Source organism: Elephantulus edwardii, unplaced genomic scaffold (genome assembly GCF_000299155.1).
Source record: "Elephantulus edwardii isolate Elephantulus edwardi_28Jun2011 unplaced genomic scaffold, EleEdw1.0 scaffold00081, whole genome shotgun sequence".
NCBI classification, from domain to species: domain Eukaryota; kingdom Metazoa; phylum Chordata; class Mammalia; order Macroscelidea; family Macroscelididae; genus Elephantulus; species Elephantulus edwardii.
Window position 1 is genome coordinate 3,212,669 of NW_006399831.1, and position 15,670 is coordinate 3,228,338.

The following is a 15,670-nucleotide window of genomic DNA, read 5'->3' on the forward strand; positions in this document are numbered from 1 at the left end:
AGAGTACAGAAGAGCAATGATGTCAGGCTGGAGACTAAGGTGTGCCTAATCCAGGTTATAATCCTCTCAGTTGTGTGCTATGCCTCGGAGAGCCAGACAGTGACTAGGGATGATAGAAAGAGAATTGACGCTTTTGAGCTATGGTCCTGGAGGAAAGTGTTGAATATATCATGGACTGCTAGGAGAACAAACAGGTTTGTCCTGCTCCTTGTAGGCAAGGATTATGAAACTTTGTCTGATATACTTTGGACGTGTTGCAAGGAGAGGACATCATGTTTGGGAGAGTGGAGGTGCAGAACAGAAGAAGCAGACCCTTGATGAGATGGATCGATGGTGTGATTGGGGCAGTGGGAGTAGGTGTGTTGGAGACAATGGGATTGACATAGGATAGAGCAGGGTTTAGGGCTCTAGGTCATTATGAGTCGCAGGCAACTTGACAGCACATAACAACAACAACAACCACCATCACTATTCTAGGGGTTCTGGTGGCCTTCTGGTAATAATCTGTGATGCAATTCTGAAGGCACTGTTTCAAATCCACCAGCTGCTCCATGGGAGAAGGATGGCAAATCTCCTCTCATGCAATTACTGCCTCTGAAAACCTGGTGGATCAGCTATGTGTTGGTTCCAACTCGGTAGTGCACAACAACAACAACCACCACCAACAACAACACTCTACCTATACTACTTCAAATCATTCTGTGCTTATTTTTGTGAGTGACAACTCAGCTAGGAATTTTTAACATAAAAATGACAATATCCATGTTTCAGTTGAGGAAATGGGAGGTGAAAGTGGTGAGGGTGTGTCCCCAGAGCACATAGCTAATAGCAACAGAGAAATAATTGAAACAATAAAACAACACAAAAACAACTTCACACTTTCGTATACCAGCCACTTGCCACCTAGGGTATTTAAACTTGAATTTGGCGGGGACAGGGGCACGCGCGGTGTGCGTCGAGGGGAACCTGGGCTAGCACGCCAAGCCAGTCGGCCAAGAGTGCTGAAGGTCGCGCACAGAACGCCACCAAACTATACTTCTAGTTTCACTCAGCCGTTCAGTCATTGGTGTAGATACAGGACTCACTTGCAATTGATCCTATTGTTTTGAAGTCTGGAAATTGCTCAGGAAGAGATTCCTCATCTTTCTTATGTGTAGCAGCTGGTGGATTCTAACTTAATGCCTTTAGTCTTTTAGCACAATTCTTTACTCCTTAAGCTACCAACGCTCCTTTCTAGTTTCACTACCGCACTTTAAATCCAACATGTGGCTATTGGTATTCTGTTGAATAATACAGGTATAGGATATGCCCATTAAAGCACTCTGCCTATCTGATGACAAACTCATAGATTTAAATACCATGTGGAACTGTGGTTCTATTGTGACATTTTTTTTGCATTTTATCATCATCTAGTAATTCAATCTAAAATTCCAGTAGAATGTAAATTTCTATTTAAGTAGAAAATGTCCTAGTAATAATGGTTTTGTATAAATTCAAACATTTTACAAAGTATTTTATTTAGATCTCAGATAAAACCAAAATATTTCTTTTTCTGCGTGTAAATATTCTAAGCAAGCACTTAAATGTATTAACTCTGTTCCACATATTAGCTTATTTCGGTTCATTTTTTAAGAAAAGAATGAATATTATTATCAAAGAACATATGTATGCTTCCCTCCTTGCAGTGAAAAAAGCACATCTCTGTTACGCTACTTAAATCCTAATAGCAGTCTCCTGAGCTAATTAGCAAAAAAAAATTATTGTTCTCATTTTACAGATTAAAAAACTGAGGCTTAGAAAATGTAAAGAGATTTTCTAAGACACATGGCAGATGGTGGAGCTGATTATCAGCCCCCCTTTTCTCTTCAATTTTACTAACCACACAGTGCACATCATAGAAATAAATGACAGACAGAGAGAGCATAGATTGGATTGAATTGCAAAGGAGGATAGTAGTGCTAAGTATGGTATAAGTATCAAAGAATTGTAAATGCATATAAATTGAATAAATCCTTAGATAGTGAATTGTTTTAAATTGAATAAGACTGCCAAATGTAAACCACTCAGTTATAAAATGGACTTGATTATAATCATTTATGGAGAAGCATTCTGTTACTAATTTAATTAATGTCTGGAGATAAATATTCATTCATTTACTTAATCAAGAAACACAGGTGGTAAAGTCTTTTGTAAAAATCTGAATGCAATAAAATATTTTCATCCTTTAAAAAAAATTCATACTTTACAGGCATGGCCTCTAATTTTATTTTAGCCAATTCCAGAAGATAATGTAGAAGATTAATAAAAGGAAAACCTAAGCAAAGAAATATTGGCTTACATTTTTCAGCCATGGAGTATCTGTAACATGCCTGCCAAGTTTCAAACGCCAGCCTTATAAGACTCCCCCTGGTATTAGGAAATTTCACAGTCGTAACCAAGGCGTGGAAGACAGTTGGAAGAGTAGACTGAAAATGCACAGTTGCTGATTTTATTTCTTTGCTGCCCTATTTTTATTTGATTGAATGCACAAAACTAATAATTATTGCATGATAAATGAGAGACAAATTGAAGTGTGACTGCCACTTGTGAAACGCTTTAGTGCATAAAATGTTGAACATGTCACATCCAGCTCTGTGAATTGTTGCTCCCAAAATTTAGTTGCTCTGGCAACCAGTTTTCTTTAATCAAGTGACTGCCTATAATATTTTATTTTTTTTCAAATTTTGGGAGAATGGAAGGTTATATGTCTTTCTCCTTTAATTAATACCCAGTTTTAGAGCTTCGTGATTGAAAAGCAGTTCCGATTTTTTTTTTATTTGTTAAGGAACAAAATATCTATGGAGTTATCTAATATGTCAGGTTCAGGTAATGCGAAGCTCTAGTGTAAGAATTCTAGTTTCATTGTAACTGGATTTTGCTCTATAATGTAGCTTTATTGTATTGGATAAAGTTACTGAGTTTTAAATTTTATATGCATATAATAATTATTGTTTTATTTATATATAGTAAAATGCGTCTTTATTTCCTCCATTCAATCACTTATTCAACGCCGTCTAGTAGGAACAAAATCACAGCTGATCCTGCAGTGGGTTTTCAAAGACTGTAAATCACAATGTAGGAGATTGTCCATCTTTTTCCTGTACAACAATATATATTAAAACCATTATTTGATGCTACAGTGTTGCAAAGTGATTTCCTCACTTTTGTTAATTTCAAAACAACAGTATGATATTTACTAAGTTACATTATCTTCAATTATCTCTTGTCCTACTAGCAATGTGTTTGGCTACCTTTTAGCTTTCTGTAAATTCACTATTTTTGTTTTTAGTTACCTCCAACTAATAGAGAACTTATGTGTAACAGACCAGACTGTTGCCAGATCTATATCTTCTTCATGATTATTGGTATTTTTGAGCTTCTTGGTGCAACTGTCTTCCAAATTGGGTGGCCTATCATCCAGTACTAATAATGGAAAATTTTCTCTTGGGTTCCATAGAGTTTTCAGTGACTCACTTTGGAAGTAGGTGGTAAGTTTTTCTTTTGAGTCTTTAGTCTAGAAGTTTTGTGAACACTTGTTTACCATGGGTGACTGTGCTGGTATGTGGGATACTGCTGAAATTGTGGTCACACACACATCAGAGCAATACAAAACACCACAGTGCTGCAGACTGAATTCATTAGGATTAGGTAATTCCCACAATTTATCTTTTCACAGAAGTACAAGGTTAAACAAGGGTAAGAAGCTCAGTCATAATTGACTTAAAAATTAGGAAAGTCAAAAATGCTTTTGTATCTCCGAGCTTGTCATTTGTGCTCGGATAGTAACATCATTTTGTCTACTGGACAAAGTATTTCAGAATATCAGCTTGTTTTGTACTTTATACTCATCTTTTCTCTTAGAGGTAAAAGAGTTCTTTGGTGTTGTGCCCCCCCCCCATATGTAAAAGTTTTAAAACATCAAACATCTTCTTCTTACAGCTGCACATTGACTTCACAGCTCCTCATCTTCCTTCAGTCCCTCAGCTCTTGAGTTAACCCAGTTCATTGAAAACATAGCAGGCTCAATCAGTGGTTGATCACTTGGAAACAGTGCCGGGTATCTCGTTTTAACATTCTGAGTCAGTACATCATCATATAAATGCATTCTGAATAATGCATGGCTCCTATTTTAATTACTTGTTTAATTATCTTTAGTTTGTTTCAAAGCCTAGAGCAACTGCTGTTGCTTGGATGATTAGAAAATTGCTTCCAGTTGCAGAAACCTATTTCCTGCTATTTCTTCTGGCAGTCATTGCGGACCGGCCTCCCCCAGTCATTCGCCAAGGCCCTGTGAATCAGACTGTAGCGGTGGATGGCACGTTAGTCCTCAGCTGTGTGGCCACAGGCAGTCCGGTGCCCACAATTCTGTGGAGAAAGGATGGAGTCCTGGTTTCCACCCAGGATTCTCGAATCAGACAACTGGAGAGCGGCGTGCTGCAGATCCGCTACGCTAAGGTAACTGGAAATGGCACCCTGGCCTTCCTGTTTTGTTCCACTTTGTTTTTGCCTCTAGCAGCTGGTGTTGAAATCTCAACTTTTAAAATTAATGAAATGCTAAATAACAGTATGAATATATTTGTAATTTGATACTTTATTCTCTCAGATGTTCCACCAGGTATATTTCAGATGCTCTTTCACTCACAGTTTAGCCCATGGCAAGTAGTCTGCAGTTCTCCATTAAGGAGAAAAAGCTTTCTAAGACATATTAATTGAGGAAAATAGGTGGGGATTTGGGAAAGAAGACCTCAAGTTGTGCTGTGATGCAGTCATCTGACAAAAGATTTTTTTCCCAAGAAATTTTCCAGTACCATTTTATGTTCATTGTTCTCCAGTAGTTCTCTTGGAGTTCCAGGATACTGTACCTACAGACAAAAGGTATAATGCATTGTATACATTGGGTATACATTTCAAATCAGCCCATTAATGATGAAAAGCCCACGGGTTTGTGGGAACAATTTAGGAATTTACTTTCCCAGGGCATCATAGCTTATGCCTGTTCTTTCAAGACTCGGTTGTTTTGTTTTTCTTTCTCTTTATAGATCAAGATGAGACAAGCTCCTGAAGCATATGAAAGAATAGTCTTGACAGCAGTAAACATAAATTTCCATTGCTGTAATACCTATTGTGGGTGGCTGCTTAGAAGTTTTGGATCAGATAACAGTTCACTTAATGTGTCTCAAAAGTTAATATGTTGTACTCTTTGTGACAACTATTGTGACTTTGTTATTCCAATTGTCAGAGCAAGATGATAATATTCTTCCTTGATCTAATGTTACTTGAAGTTAGAGCCTAGATGGTTTTAGTATGCTGTTGCTGATTTTGAAGTTGAGTTTGTGATATGTGTTTACTTAATAAGTATCAACCTTAAATTTTAGGTTAAAAACAAAACTTAAATGATGAAAAGGAGGAAAATTAACAGACGAAGTCTTTTCTTTTTCATACATTATCTCATTTTTTCGATCTATGTAGTTAGACATATGATTAAAACTAGAATATCAATATGAAAAAAAAAATCCTGTTTGTATCAGATGTATATGTAGGCATAGCTCAGATAAAATAAAAAAATAGCAGAATCATTGTTAAAAATTAAGTATTCTCATAATGTGACTTAATGAATTTAAATATGAAGATACAAAGATATAACAAAGATATCCCTTGTGATTTAACAAGGGTCATACCCTAATAATTCCTTATAACACTGACACTGACCAAAATTTTTATACATTGAAAATAACTATTTACAAATTGATTTTCCCATCGTTATGTAGTTTTTTACCCCTTTTTTACATTCAATAGAAATATATCAATTAGGAGGAAGTTTCTGGTTAGAGAATTTTAATGCAGTTATCTATATTCATGGCTCATATACAAACCTGTAATTACTTTTCTAGCCCAATGAGCTCTTGATTGTTCCAAATAGTTATTTTCCCTCTCTCTTCTCAGCTGGGTGACTCTGGTCGCTATACCTGCATCGCATCCACCCCTAGTGGCGAAGCAACATGGAGTGCATTCATTGAAGTTCAAGGTAAATAGAAAATTTTACCTTTAAATGCATTTCTTAAAATGGTAAATTGATTAATTGGGTATCCTGATGGCTTCTTAGGTATGTAGATATATTCTCTACGTGTATATATTTACTATATTATGTAAACACTTTTTTGTAAATTCTTTTGTTCTTTGTTAGAATTTGGAGTCCCAGTTCAGCCTCCGAGACCCACTGACCCAAATCTAATCCCTAGTGCCCCCTCAAAGCCTGAAGTTACAGATGTCAGCAGAAATACAGTAACTTTGTCCTGGCAACCAAATTTGAATTCAGGTGCAACCCCAACATCTTATATAATTGAAGCCTTCAGGTACAGTGAAAATTATTTTCTCTAGTTCTACTTCTTTATCATTTTTCACTATTAAATAAACATGTTCTAACCTGTGTGTCTATCCTTAGCCATGCATCTGGTAGCAGCTGGCAGACCGTAGCAGAGAATGTGAAAACAGAAACATTTGCCATTAAAGGACTCAAACCTAATGCGATTTACCTTTTCCTTGTGAGGGCAGCTAATGCATATGGAATTAGTGACCCAAGCCAGATATCAGATCCAGTGAAGACACAAGGTAAATATAGACTCAGCCTTTTCCTACCTTCTTATGCAGAAGTGATACAATTTTACAGGTAAACAATTTGTACTACTTGCTAAGATTGTATGTTTCACATGTTTAGTATAGTTCTGTCATCTAACTTGCTCAGTTAATTTTTTTTACTACACAAACACAATGACTGCAAATAATACTTATACTTAATAATAATTTCTTGACTCAGCACAGCAAAGTAAGATAGAAAGGAAAGAAAATCTTCCTCATTCTATAAAATAGCAAACATTATATGATTACTAAGAGTATCATACTCTTATTTATAAATGGCAACACATGAGTATGCACTCTTAATCATATTATAATTGCACTTAAAACTGAGTACATTTTCTTTATGTTGAAGTCTAATACTTAGAATTCTGTTAATGGGTTTGTAGAATGATATCCATAATTAAGTAAAACTCTCTGGAAATCAGCCAAATGGAGGAAATATTTAGAAGAGTCTTAAATTTGTTCTTAATTGTCTGTCCAGTCAGCTTCCTACAAGCCATGAAAGGGGTACTTTGGGTCTTTATGCTATTTGGGCCTTATTCGATGGTCTGTTAGGTGAGCCATAATGTATTAAATTTTAAATTGAAGTATCTTTTAGTTTTACAGTATGATTAAAGAAAAGATCTGGGTAAAAAGGAAAAGAAGACGTTGTGTCTAGAATATTTGATTCTGAGCACATATTAGATACACATTTATTTACTTTCTTTTCTAAGTAGACATTATTTTTGTCCTCTATTCATTCTCTTGCTAACCCTATTTTTTGTTGTCGTTATGTTCTGTCTAGTCTCCTGTGACTCATAGCAATCCTGTGCTCTGAAGTCTGCCCTATCCTGACCCAGTTTCACTGACTCTGACACACTTAAAATTTATGTATTGAAACAATGAGATTGATGTAGATCAATTTTTATATTTTTATTAATATACATCATTGTTACTAAACTGATTAATGAAAAAAATAATTCTAGAACATATTGCTTAGAAATACGAGATTTCTTTTCTAAAAATACAGAGGGATCAGAATATCTGTGTGTTGAGTTACTCTTTCCTAAAGGAATATGTGTAACAGACGTGCTTTCATAGAAGCACATTGTATACAAATGATACAAATGCTTAAATGACTTTTTTACCTGGTTTTAGAGAGAGGCTGGCAGCCATCTTATCCAGATGGTCTATCTGTCTGTCTGTCTACTATCTATCTATCTATCTATCTATCTATCTATCTATCTATCTATCAAGACTTTTAAATTTCAGAATACACAGAGAAAGCGCGTTGAGTTGTAGAACATGCCCACTTCTGTTTCTTGCTCTATGAATTTAACACACCCTCCTGCCTGTGTTTGCTGTTATGAGTCACCTCCCCCGGAGCTTTAATATTCTTGGAGCCTGCCTTAGGGCAGTTTGAGGTTTTCAATATTAGATACGCATTTGTAAAGAATGCAGAAACTGTGACAGCTGTAAAATAAATCTAAACCTTTTGTCCCAACACAATAGTCTCTATCCAGTGGACTCTAACTGCATACAAGTTTTTGTATGAACACTGCTCAACACTGTTCTGTCATATAATCCTATAAATCATTGTGTATTAAGTATGCTCATTTAAAGTAATGAAATATTTCATATTGTTTATAAATGTAAATCTACTTGAGAGTTTTTCTTGGGGTTTGTTTTTAAATTTACTTACCTTTGTATATGCACAGTAGTGGAACTCAGATAACTCCTCATAATAAATAACTCCAAGTAATTCAAATAAGTCCTTGTCTCTCAAAGACTGAAAATGTAGTGAAACTGGCATAAATTGTGACATGACAACTTCTAACAGCACGTCCTCGGCTTGCTAACTATCTTACTTTCAGACAGGTTATCATATTTTAGTGCCAATAACGTGTACATAATTTGCATAAAAATAAATGGTGGTCACTCCCTCTGCGTACCAGTTTTCTCATCTGTAAAATGGGATTGAAAATATTTTTTATCATAATTTCATGAAGATTAAATAATTTATGACTATACAAAGCTCATTTTTTTTTTCTGTTTCATGTCATAAGACTCTTTCATTGGATTTGCATTTCTTTCAGTGTCAGGACTAAAAATATAGAATGTTCATGAAATTTGAAAATATAAAACTGAGAAAGACAGGTATTATGCTGAATTAGAGAATCAAAGTTAAATGTATCTTGACAGATTGGACTAATGGGCCAGCACTAACAAGATTAAAATTAATGGAGCAAATTAAAATGTCTGGTACTTGAATTTGGGTTTAAAAAAAAATAGCTGAAGAAGGATAGATGAAGACACTAGGCTTAAGGGTATATATGTGAAGTGTTTGTTGGGGTTTGGGGAAGGGTAGACTTTAGAGTTTAAAGTCAATTAAAACACCTCTCCGTGCCAACTGAGTGATGTAGTTGCCAAAAGAACAAATGTAGTCTGAGCCGGCATTAGAAGAATTATGTCTGGATCAAGTAAGCTCCCTCCAACCATCTTTAAACTGGTCACATCATGGATATGTGCTGTTCTGAGCGCTATGTTTTCACATAGACTTGTAAGACTTTTAAAAGCCTAGAGTGAAGATAGTTGGTGGAGCTACACAAAAGGTTTAAATCGTATCAGAGGAAGAGAAGTTCAAGGATCCTGGCATGTTATAAGCACAACAAATCTAGTGTGTAATACAATTCGAGTAGGACTAGCTGCCTTTCTCAGATCTGAAAGGCTGTCATGTGGAATGTGTATGCTTACCTGAACTTTAGGTAACCGAGCTAGCCTGCTGAGTAGAAGTAACTCTGAAACACATTTCACTGTCTGAGCCTTGGACAGCATTTTAGACTTGAGAAAACCCAGCTGAGGACCATGCTTAAATTGGCGATAGCAGGTACCTGAGAAAAATCTAGTTGAAGGACAACATGTACAGAGGTAGTAAGAGGAAAAGCCTACATTATGCAGATGACCCAACCTTGCTTCTGAAATGTGAATAAGACTAGATGTACTTACTGAAGAGTATAAAAGTCTTCAGGACTGGTTATAGCTCAACATCCAGAAAACAAAAATTCTCACAGGTGGGCCAGTCAGAAACAAAGTGATAAACAGAAGAAAGATAGAATTTATGAAGGATTTCATTTTACGTAGATCCACAATCAATACCCATGGTAGCAGCAGTTAAGAAATCAAAAGACTGGTTGCATTGGACAGTTTTGTCAAGGACTTCTTTAGAGCACTAAAGAATAAGGAAGCCGGTTTAAAGACCAACGTGTGTCTCATCTAAGCCATGGTATTTTCCATTGCTTTGTATGCATTGAAAAGTTAAACAATGAATACGGAAGATGAAAGGAAAAAATCAGTATCTTTTGGTTGTGCTTTTGGCAAAGAGAATTGGATCTGTCAGGAACTGCCTGCCACAAGGTCAAACAAATCTCTCTTGAAGGAAGTACAAGCAAGATGGTCCATCGAGGCATGGTGAAACTTCATCTCACATGTACTGGATATATCTTTCAGAACAGGCCAATCTTTGGTAATAGAAAAGATTCTTGGTAAAGTAGAGGATGAGAGGAAGGCTTTTATTAAGATAAATTGACAAATTGACCACAACCATGAGCTGTTTGAGGATGATGGAAATTATAAGGATGATGATAGGGTAACTTGTCAAGCTGTTGCTCATTGTCTTGCTGTGAATTGTAGTCAACATTCATAGGTAAACAAATATTAAAACGATGTACAAATCCACCACACAAGAGTCTTCTCCAAATGGAGGTGCCAAAGAAAAAACTGGTCAAGTGATTGAAACGGACAGACTCAAAGCCTATGTTTCTATGATGGGAATTGTCCTTTGCTGTACAGTCGAGGCTGACTCATAGCTATTCTGTAGCTATTCTGTAGGACAGAGTAATATTTCCCAGTGGGGCTTGTTAAGTCTGTAGACTTGTAAATCATTGTGATAGCAGACCTGTTATCAACAGCCACAGCCAAGAACTGACCTTCTGCATGGCACCCGTAGTTGACTTAAGTCACAACTAAAACAAAAGCTTTATCACAGTAATTAGGATGCACTTTCCTTAAGACAAATTTCATAATATAAGAGATGAGATGAGAGGTTGGCTAAGATAGGTGGTGGTGTTACTGCCTTGGTGCTACTTGCTTCTTGGTGCTAACTGCTACTTTTGCTATTTTAAGTTCACATACCAAGTCCAAGCTGTGTTCCTGAGACCAATTTTTAAATGCATATGCAGTTGCAAAATTTGTAGAGGTTGCACCTTATGGATAGTTAGAAGCTGTGTTGTTATTGTTGTTGTTGTTGTTGTGTACCATCAAGTGAGAAGAGACCCACGGCTGACCTTCCAGCAGGTTCTCAGAGGCAGTTAATCGCATGAGAGAAGTTTGCCCATCATAAAATGTGTAATGTTTCCTCAGAGATTGAAAGATTGTATACACGGATTTCTGATTGTAGGGAGGCAGTTGGAAAGGAGAGTACCAGAGAGCTTTTTTTAAAATCTAAAGCTGAGCATGGACAAGGTGTTTTTTCTTTCTTTCAGGAGGAGAGAGACAAAACCAAAAAGAACAAGTCATCTATCTCTCCATATTGTATAATTAGACATCTTACATTTTCCTCTCTGCTATGAAATTTTAGAAAATAATGTTCTGGGTTATTGCCAAATTGTTTACAATAGGCATGGGAGTCTAGCAATTTTTATGAATGGATTGGCTGCCATTTTTATTTCTGCCAGAGAAATCATGGAATAAGATGGTATTTTTAGTATTAATTCTTAAAAATTATTATTTCTGGGTTTGACTTTTTTTTCCTGAGAGACTGAAGAGTCGTTGAGGATTAGAGTATACATACGAGTCATCTTTATTTACTAAATCATCTTTACTCTCATGCACCAATCACATCAGATAAATAGGTATTAAATACTCTGTTCTCACATATCTAATGAGGTGGATCTTATTTTTATTGCTATCCTCCATATTATCCACTAATGTATATACTTATTCATTACTTGAAGAGCAGTCTAGATTCATATTACAACATGTGAGATGAAGAGGTTTTGTGCTTGCTTTTCAAGATCATACTTTCATTCTTTTTCTTGCCCATCCCTTCTGACTGTGATTTTGGAATAATTTCTTTCTGACATAGTTGAGTTCACCACAAAAGGTGAAAACAAACCTTTATGAGGATTACCTCAGACAGCCCATGCTCAACAAGGATAACCACTCGGCGGTAGACAGAGCCATCCACCGCTTCTGTGCTGATGCCGCTGTTGCTCTAGCCTCCTCTCTTCTGTTCTGCTGCCTATGTTCTTTCTCTCTGTTTCTATTTTATTCTTTCTCGGAGTTTGACTTCTTAGTTCCAGTAATTCTTCTTTTCTTAGAGTTGCTTGAGAGGAAAGGATATTTTTTTTAACAGTACCTTCCTTCAGGCTTTAAGTAGCACTGCAGAGGCCCTGACAGGCTCTTATTGAATTGTTACAGATGTTCCACCAACAAGCCAAGGGGTGGACCACAAGCAGGTCCAGAGAGAGCTGGGGAATGTGGTCCTGCACCTTCACAATCCTACCATCCTTTCCTCTTCTTCAATCGAAGTGCACTGGACAGTGAGTTCTCGTTACAATATTTGATCTTGATTTTTATAAGCAGGTAACTTCTTTGAGACCATTAATGCATAGTATTAATAAATATGTGATACTTGCATATTATGTAAAATGTATTACTGTTATGTGCCGTCAGGTCAGAATTGACCAATAGCTGACCCTCCTGAGGATTTTCAGTTGCTTTAGATCACAGAGGAGGAGCTATTGGATTTGAACCATATGCCTTCAGTTAACAGCTCTGCACCTCACCAGAAAGCTGCCAGAGCGCCCTTATGTGGAATATACCCTATTATATGTATGTATTCTGTTGTTACTGGGTGCCATCTAGTCCATTTCAACTCATGGTAACCCTTGAAACAAAGTAGAACTGCTCTTTAGAGTCTCTGAGGCTATGGAGACTTAATGTGTTACCTGTGTCCTAAGCAAGAGGTCAGAACTTCAAATTCCCCAACTACTCAGAGGAGCATCATGAGCAATCTATTCCTGCAAAGATTTGCAGCCTTCAAAACCCAGTGGAGGATCACGATAAGCCAGAAGTGACTAAGTGGCAGTGGGAATAAAGTGTTTTCTAGGCTTTAAAAATTACAAAATCGCCCCCCTGGTCTTTTCCCGCAGAACTTCTGGGTAGGGGCTAATTGCCAGTCTTTTCATTTAGCTGTAGAGTGTTTAACCATTATGCCAGCGTGACTCCTTCATACATATTTGAACATTTAACATTCTGTTGTCCATTTCTGCATTATTTCCTAGAGTAGTTGTGAACCTGTTATAAGCAGGGAAGTTTCAACATTATGTATAATATCTGTTATGCTACATTAATAACTTTATCTCTCTCGGAAAATAAAATTTACAAGTAATCACTATGAACATATAACTTGTAACGATATCATGAACACGTAAATTTGTGGAAAAATAAGATATAATTCTTTTATTTTTGGTTGGTAATCATTACTGCACAGTTTACTCAGAGCATTATAAAAACTGACACGTTAGTAAAATTCAGAGTGTGAAAATAAATAACCAAAAAGGTCATCCAACAATTTCAGAATTTAAATTGGAGTAAAATATATGTTTCTAAATGATACAAGTTTAGAGTTGGAAAGTAGTAAAATGCCTCTCACTGCCCTTCCCCTGACCCTGGCTTGTCTATGGCTAATGCCTCTGGGCAACTCTGATACTATTTTTTGCATGTAGCATAGGAGATTACAGACTGCTAAGAGTAAGGGCTGTTATTTGGGAAGGTATAGGGGCAGAGAAATAGACTCTCAACTAGATGGGTTGACATGGTGGCTGCAGCACTGGTCTTAAGTGTATCAGAGATAGAGAGGATAGCAAGGGGCAGGATAGTGTTCAGATCTGTTGTTCATAGCGTCACTGTGAGTTGTCCTCAACTTGACAGCATCTAGCAACAACAACATGGGTAAAGAGTTACAGTGCCAACCCAGAGCTAGTGGTTCAAGTCCACCAGCTGCTCCATCATAGAAAGATGAGTAATCTCCTCCTGTGTGATTTACAGCCTGTGAAAACTTGCTGGAGGGTTAGTTCTGACTTCATGATACATAACAAGAACCAACACCATATTAAGCTAAAAGTCATAAATACCTTTTAACAGGCAGCCTTTTTTTATTAACTTTTCTGTATAATAACTAGAAAATGGAATATGTCATATAATTAGCAACATTATTTGATGTCAAATACAGTGATAAAAATAATTGTAAATGACTGCATTTTTTGTCATATTAATAGGTAGACCAGCAGTCCCAGTACATTCAAGGGTATAAAATACTCTACCGGCCATCTGGAACTGACCATGGTGAAGCAGAGTGGTTAGTCTTTGAAGTGAGGACCCCAACCAAAAATAGCGTGGTCATCCCCGAACTCAAAAAGGGTGTCAATTATGAAATTAAGGCCCGGCCATTCTTTAATGAATTCCAGGGAGCAGATAGTGAAATAAAGTTTGCCAAAACCCTGGAAGAAGGCAAGTATAATGTAGTATAATAATATAATGCAAGTATAATGCGTTATGCTTTTTTTAAAAAATTCTTGAAATGTTAATGCTAGCATTAAGTATTAGTGGACTTGATAGTGACCTTTTTGACAACAGGTGTATTTAATTAGAGAGAAAATATTTTAAAAGAAAATACTGGGGTATTTGACTTGCTTTAAAAACAGACCACTTAGAATGTGCAAATGTTTGTTGCACCACCTGTGTGGAATAGATAGAATTATATTTGATTGTTAGTAACCAGTATTCAGTATTTTTAAATAGAACTGTCATTTTAAAACTCGCTAATTTATAATATTTTAAGAAAATATTTCAGCTTAACAGATTTTTAAATTGGGCAATGTGTCTTGATTTACTCAAGCCTTTTAAGTAGATTTCATCCATAGTTCCATGTCATTGAGAACCCCAAGTTCTAGGCAAAGAATAATTGACCCTTCCACAATTGGAAGTTAAAAATCAGTATTTATATAACTGTAAATTTTACACATCAAAGTGTACTCTAAAGAAGAAAACAGTGAATCAGAGTTTCTCGTCACATTTCCTTATCATTTTGATATTTAATATGATGGGACGTAGGTACTATCATGAGTGATCAGCATTTATCTTTATTGTTTTGAATATTTTTAAGGAGTTGAAGAGGTGACAAGGTAGGAAAAATAAGACCTTCCTGGCATGTTTTGTGTGAGTAGATGATATAGCTGTAGTTTGGAAAATTGACAGAGGTTGAGTTAGCAATTTTGAAGAAAAATTTGGGAATATTCAGACTTGAATGAGATAGATTTCAAACAAGCCTATGAAATTTTTACAGCTGTTTGTACCTTTAAATATTAAGTAGGTGCTTTCAATGTTACTTTACACACAAAAAATAATCTACTTAAAAAAATATATTTTAATAGCACCCAGTGCCCCGCCCCAAGGTGTAACCGTATCAAAGAATGATGGAAATGGAACTGCAATTCTTGTCACTTGGCAACCGCCTCCAGAAGACACACAAAATGGAATGGTCCAAGAGTATAAGGTAATACATGTATAGTAATTTGTAGTTAACAGACACAAAACATCCCACAGATTACATTGCTCATGAATACTTGGCGCCATCTGCTGGTTGTCCTAGAAACATGTAAAATGGAGTAAGATTGAAACAGCAATTTTTTTTTTCCAGAATTTTACCACATTTAAAAAAAAAATTTCTGTAGTGATTGTGGAAAACTATTTTATTGTAAATTTAGTTTTAAAGAATTTTTTTAAGGAGAATCTATGTGATCAGTCAGTATGAGTCACAGGTGACTCAACAGCATGTAACAACAAGAGTTGGTATGTGAACACAAAGTATGTAGTTATCTATGTAAAGTCAAGTGATAAATCTTGATTATCCATATATAATGTTAAAGTATTTTATTATGTAAGTATATAATTA

The 15,670-nt window shown here is 36.1% G+C and overlaps 1 protein-coding gene across 1 annotated transcript in view; it reads left to right on the forward strand.

The window, feature by feature from the left end:
* ROBO1 (roundabout, axon guidance receptor, homolog 1 (Drosophila)) overlaps window positions 1-15,670 on the forward strand; it is a 752,594-nt gene that overhangs the window by 648,757 nt on the left and 88,167 nt on the right. The window contains exons 10-16 of the mRNA XM_006889823.1: window positions 4,289-4,494; window positions 5,983-6,064; window positions 6,224-6,392; window positions 6,482-6,648; window positions 12,133-12,254; window positions 13,995-14,226; window positions 15,150-15,271. Of these exons, the coding sequence (XP_006889885.1) occupies window positions 4,289-4,494; window positions 5,983-6,064; window positions 6,224-6,392; window positions 6,482-6,648; window positions 12,133-12,254; window positions 13,995-14,226; window positions 15,150-15,271 (1,100 nt within the window). The remainder of the gene's footprint in view (window positions 1-4,288; window positions 4,495-5,982; window positions 6,065-6,223; window positions 6,393-6,481; window positions 6,649-12,132; window positions 12,255-13,994; window positions 14,227-15,149; window positions 15,272-15,670) is intronic.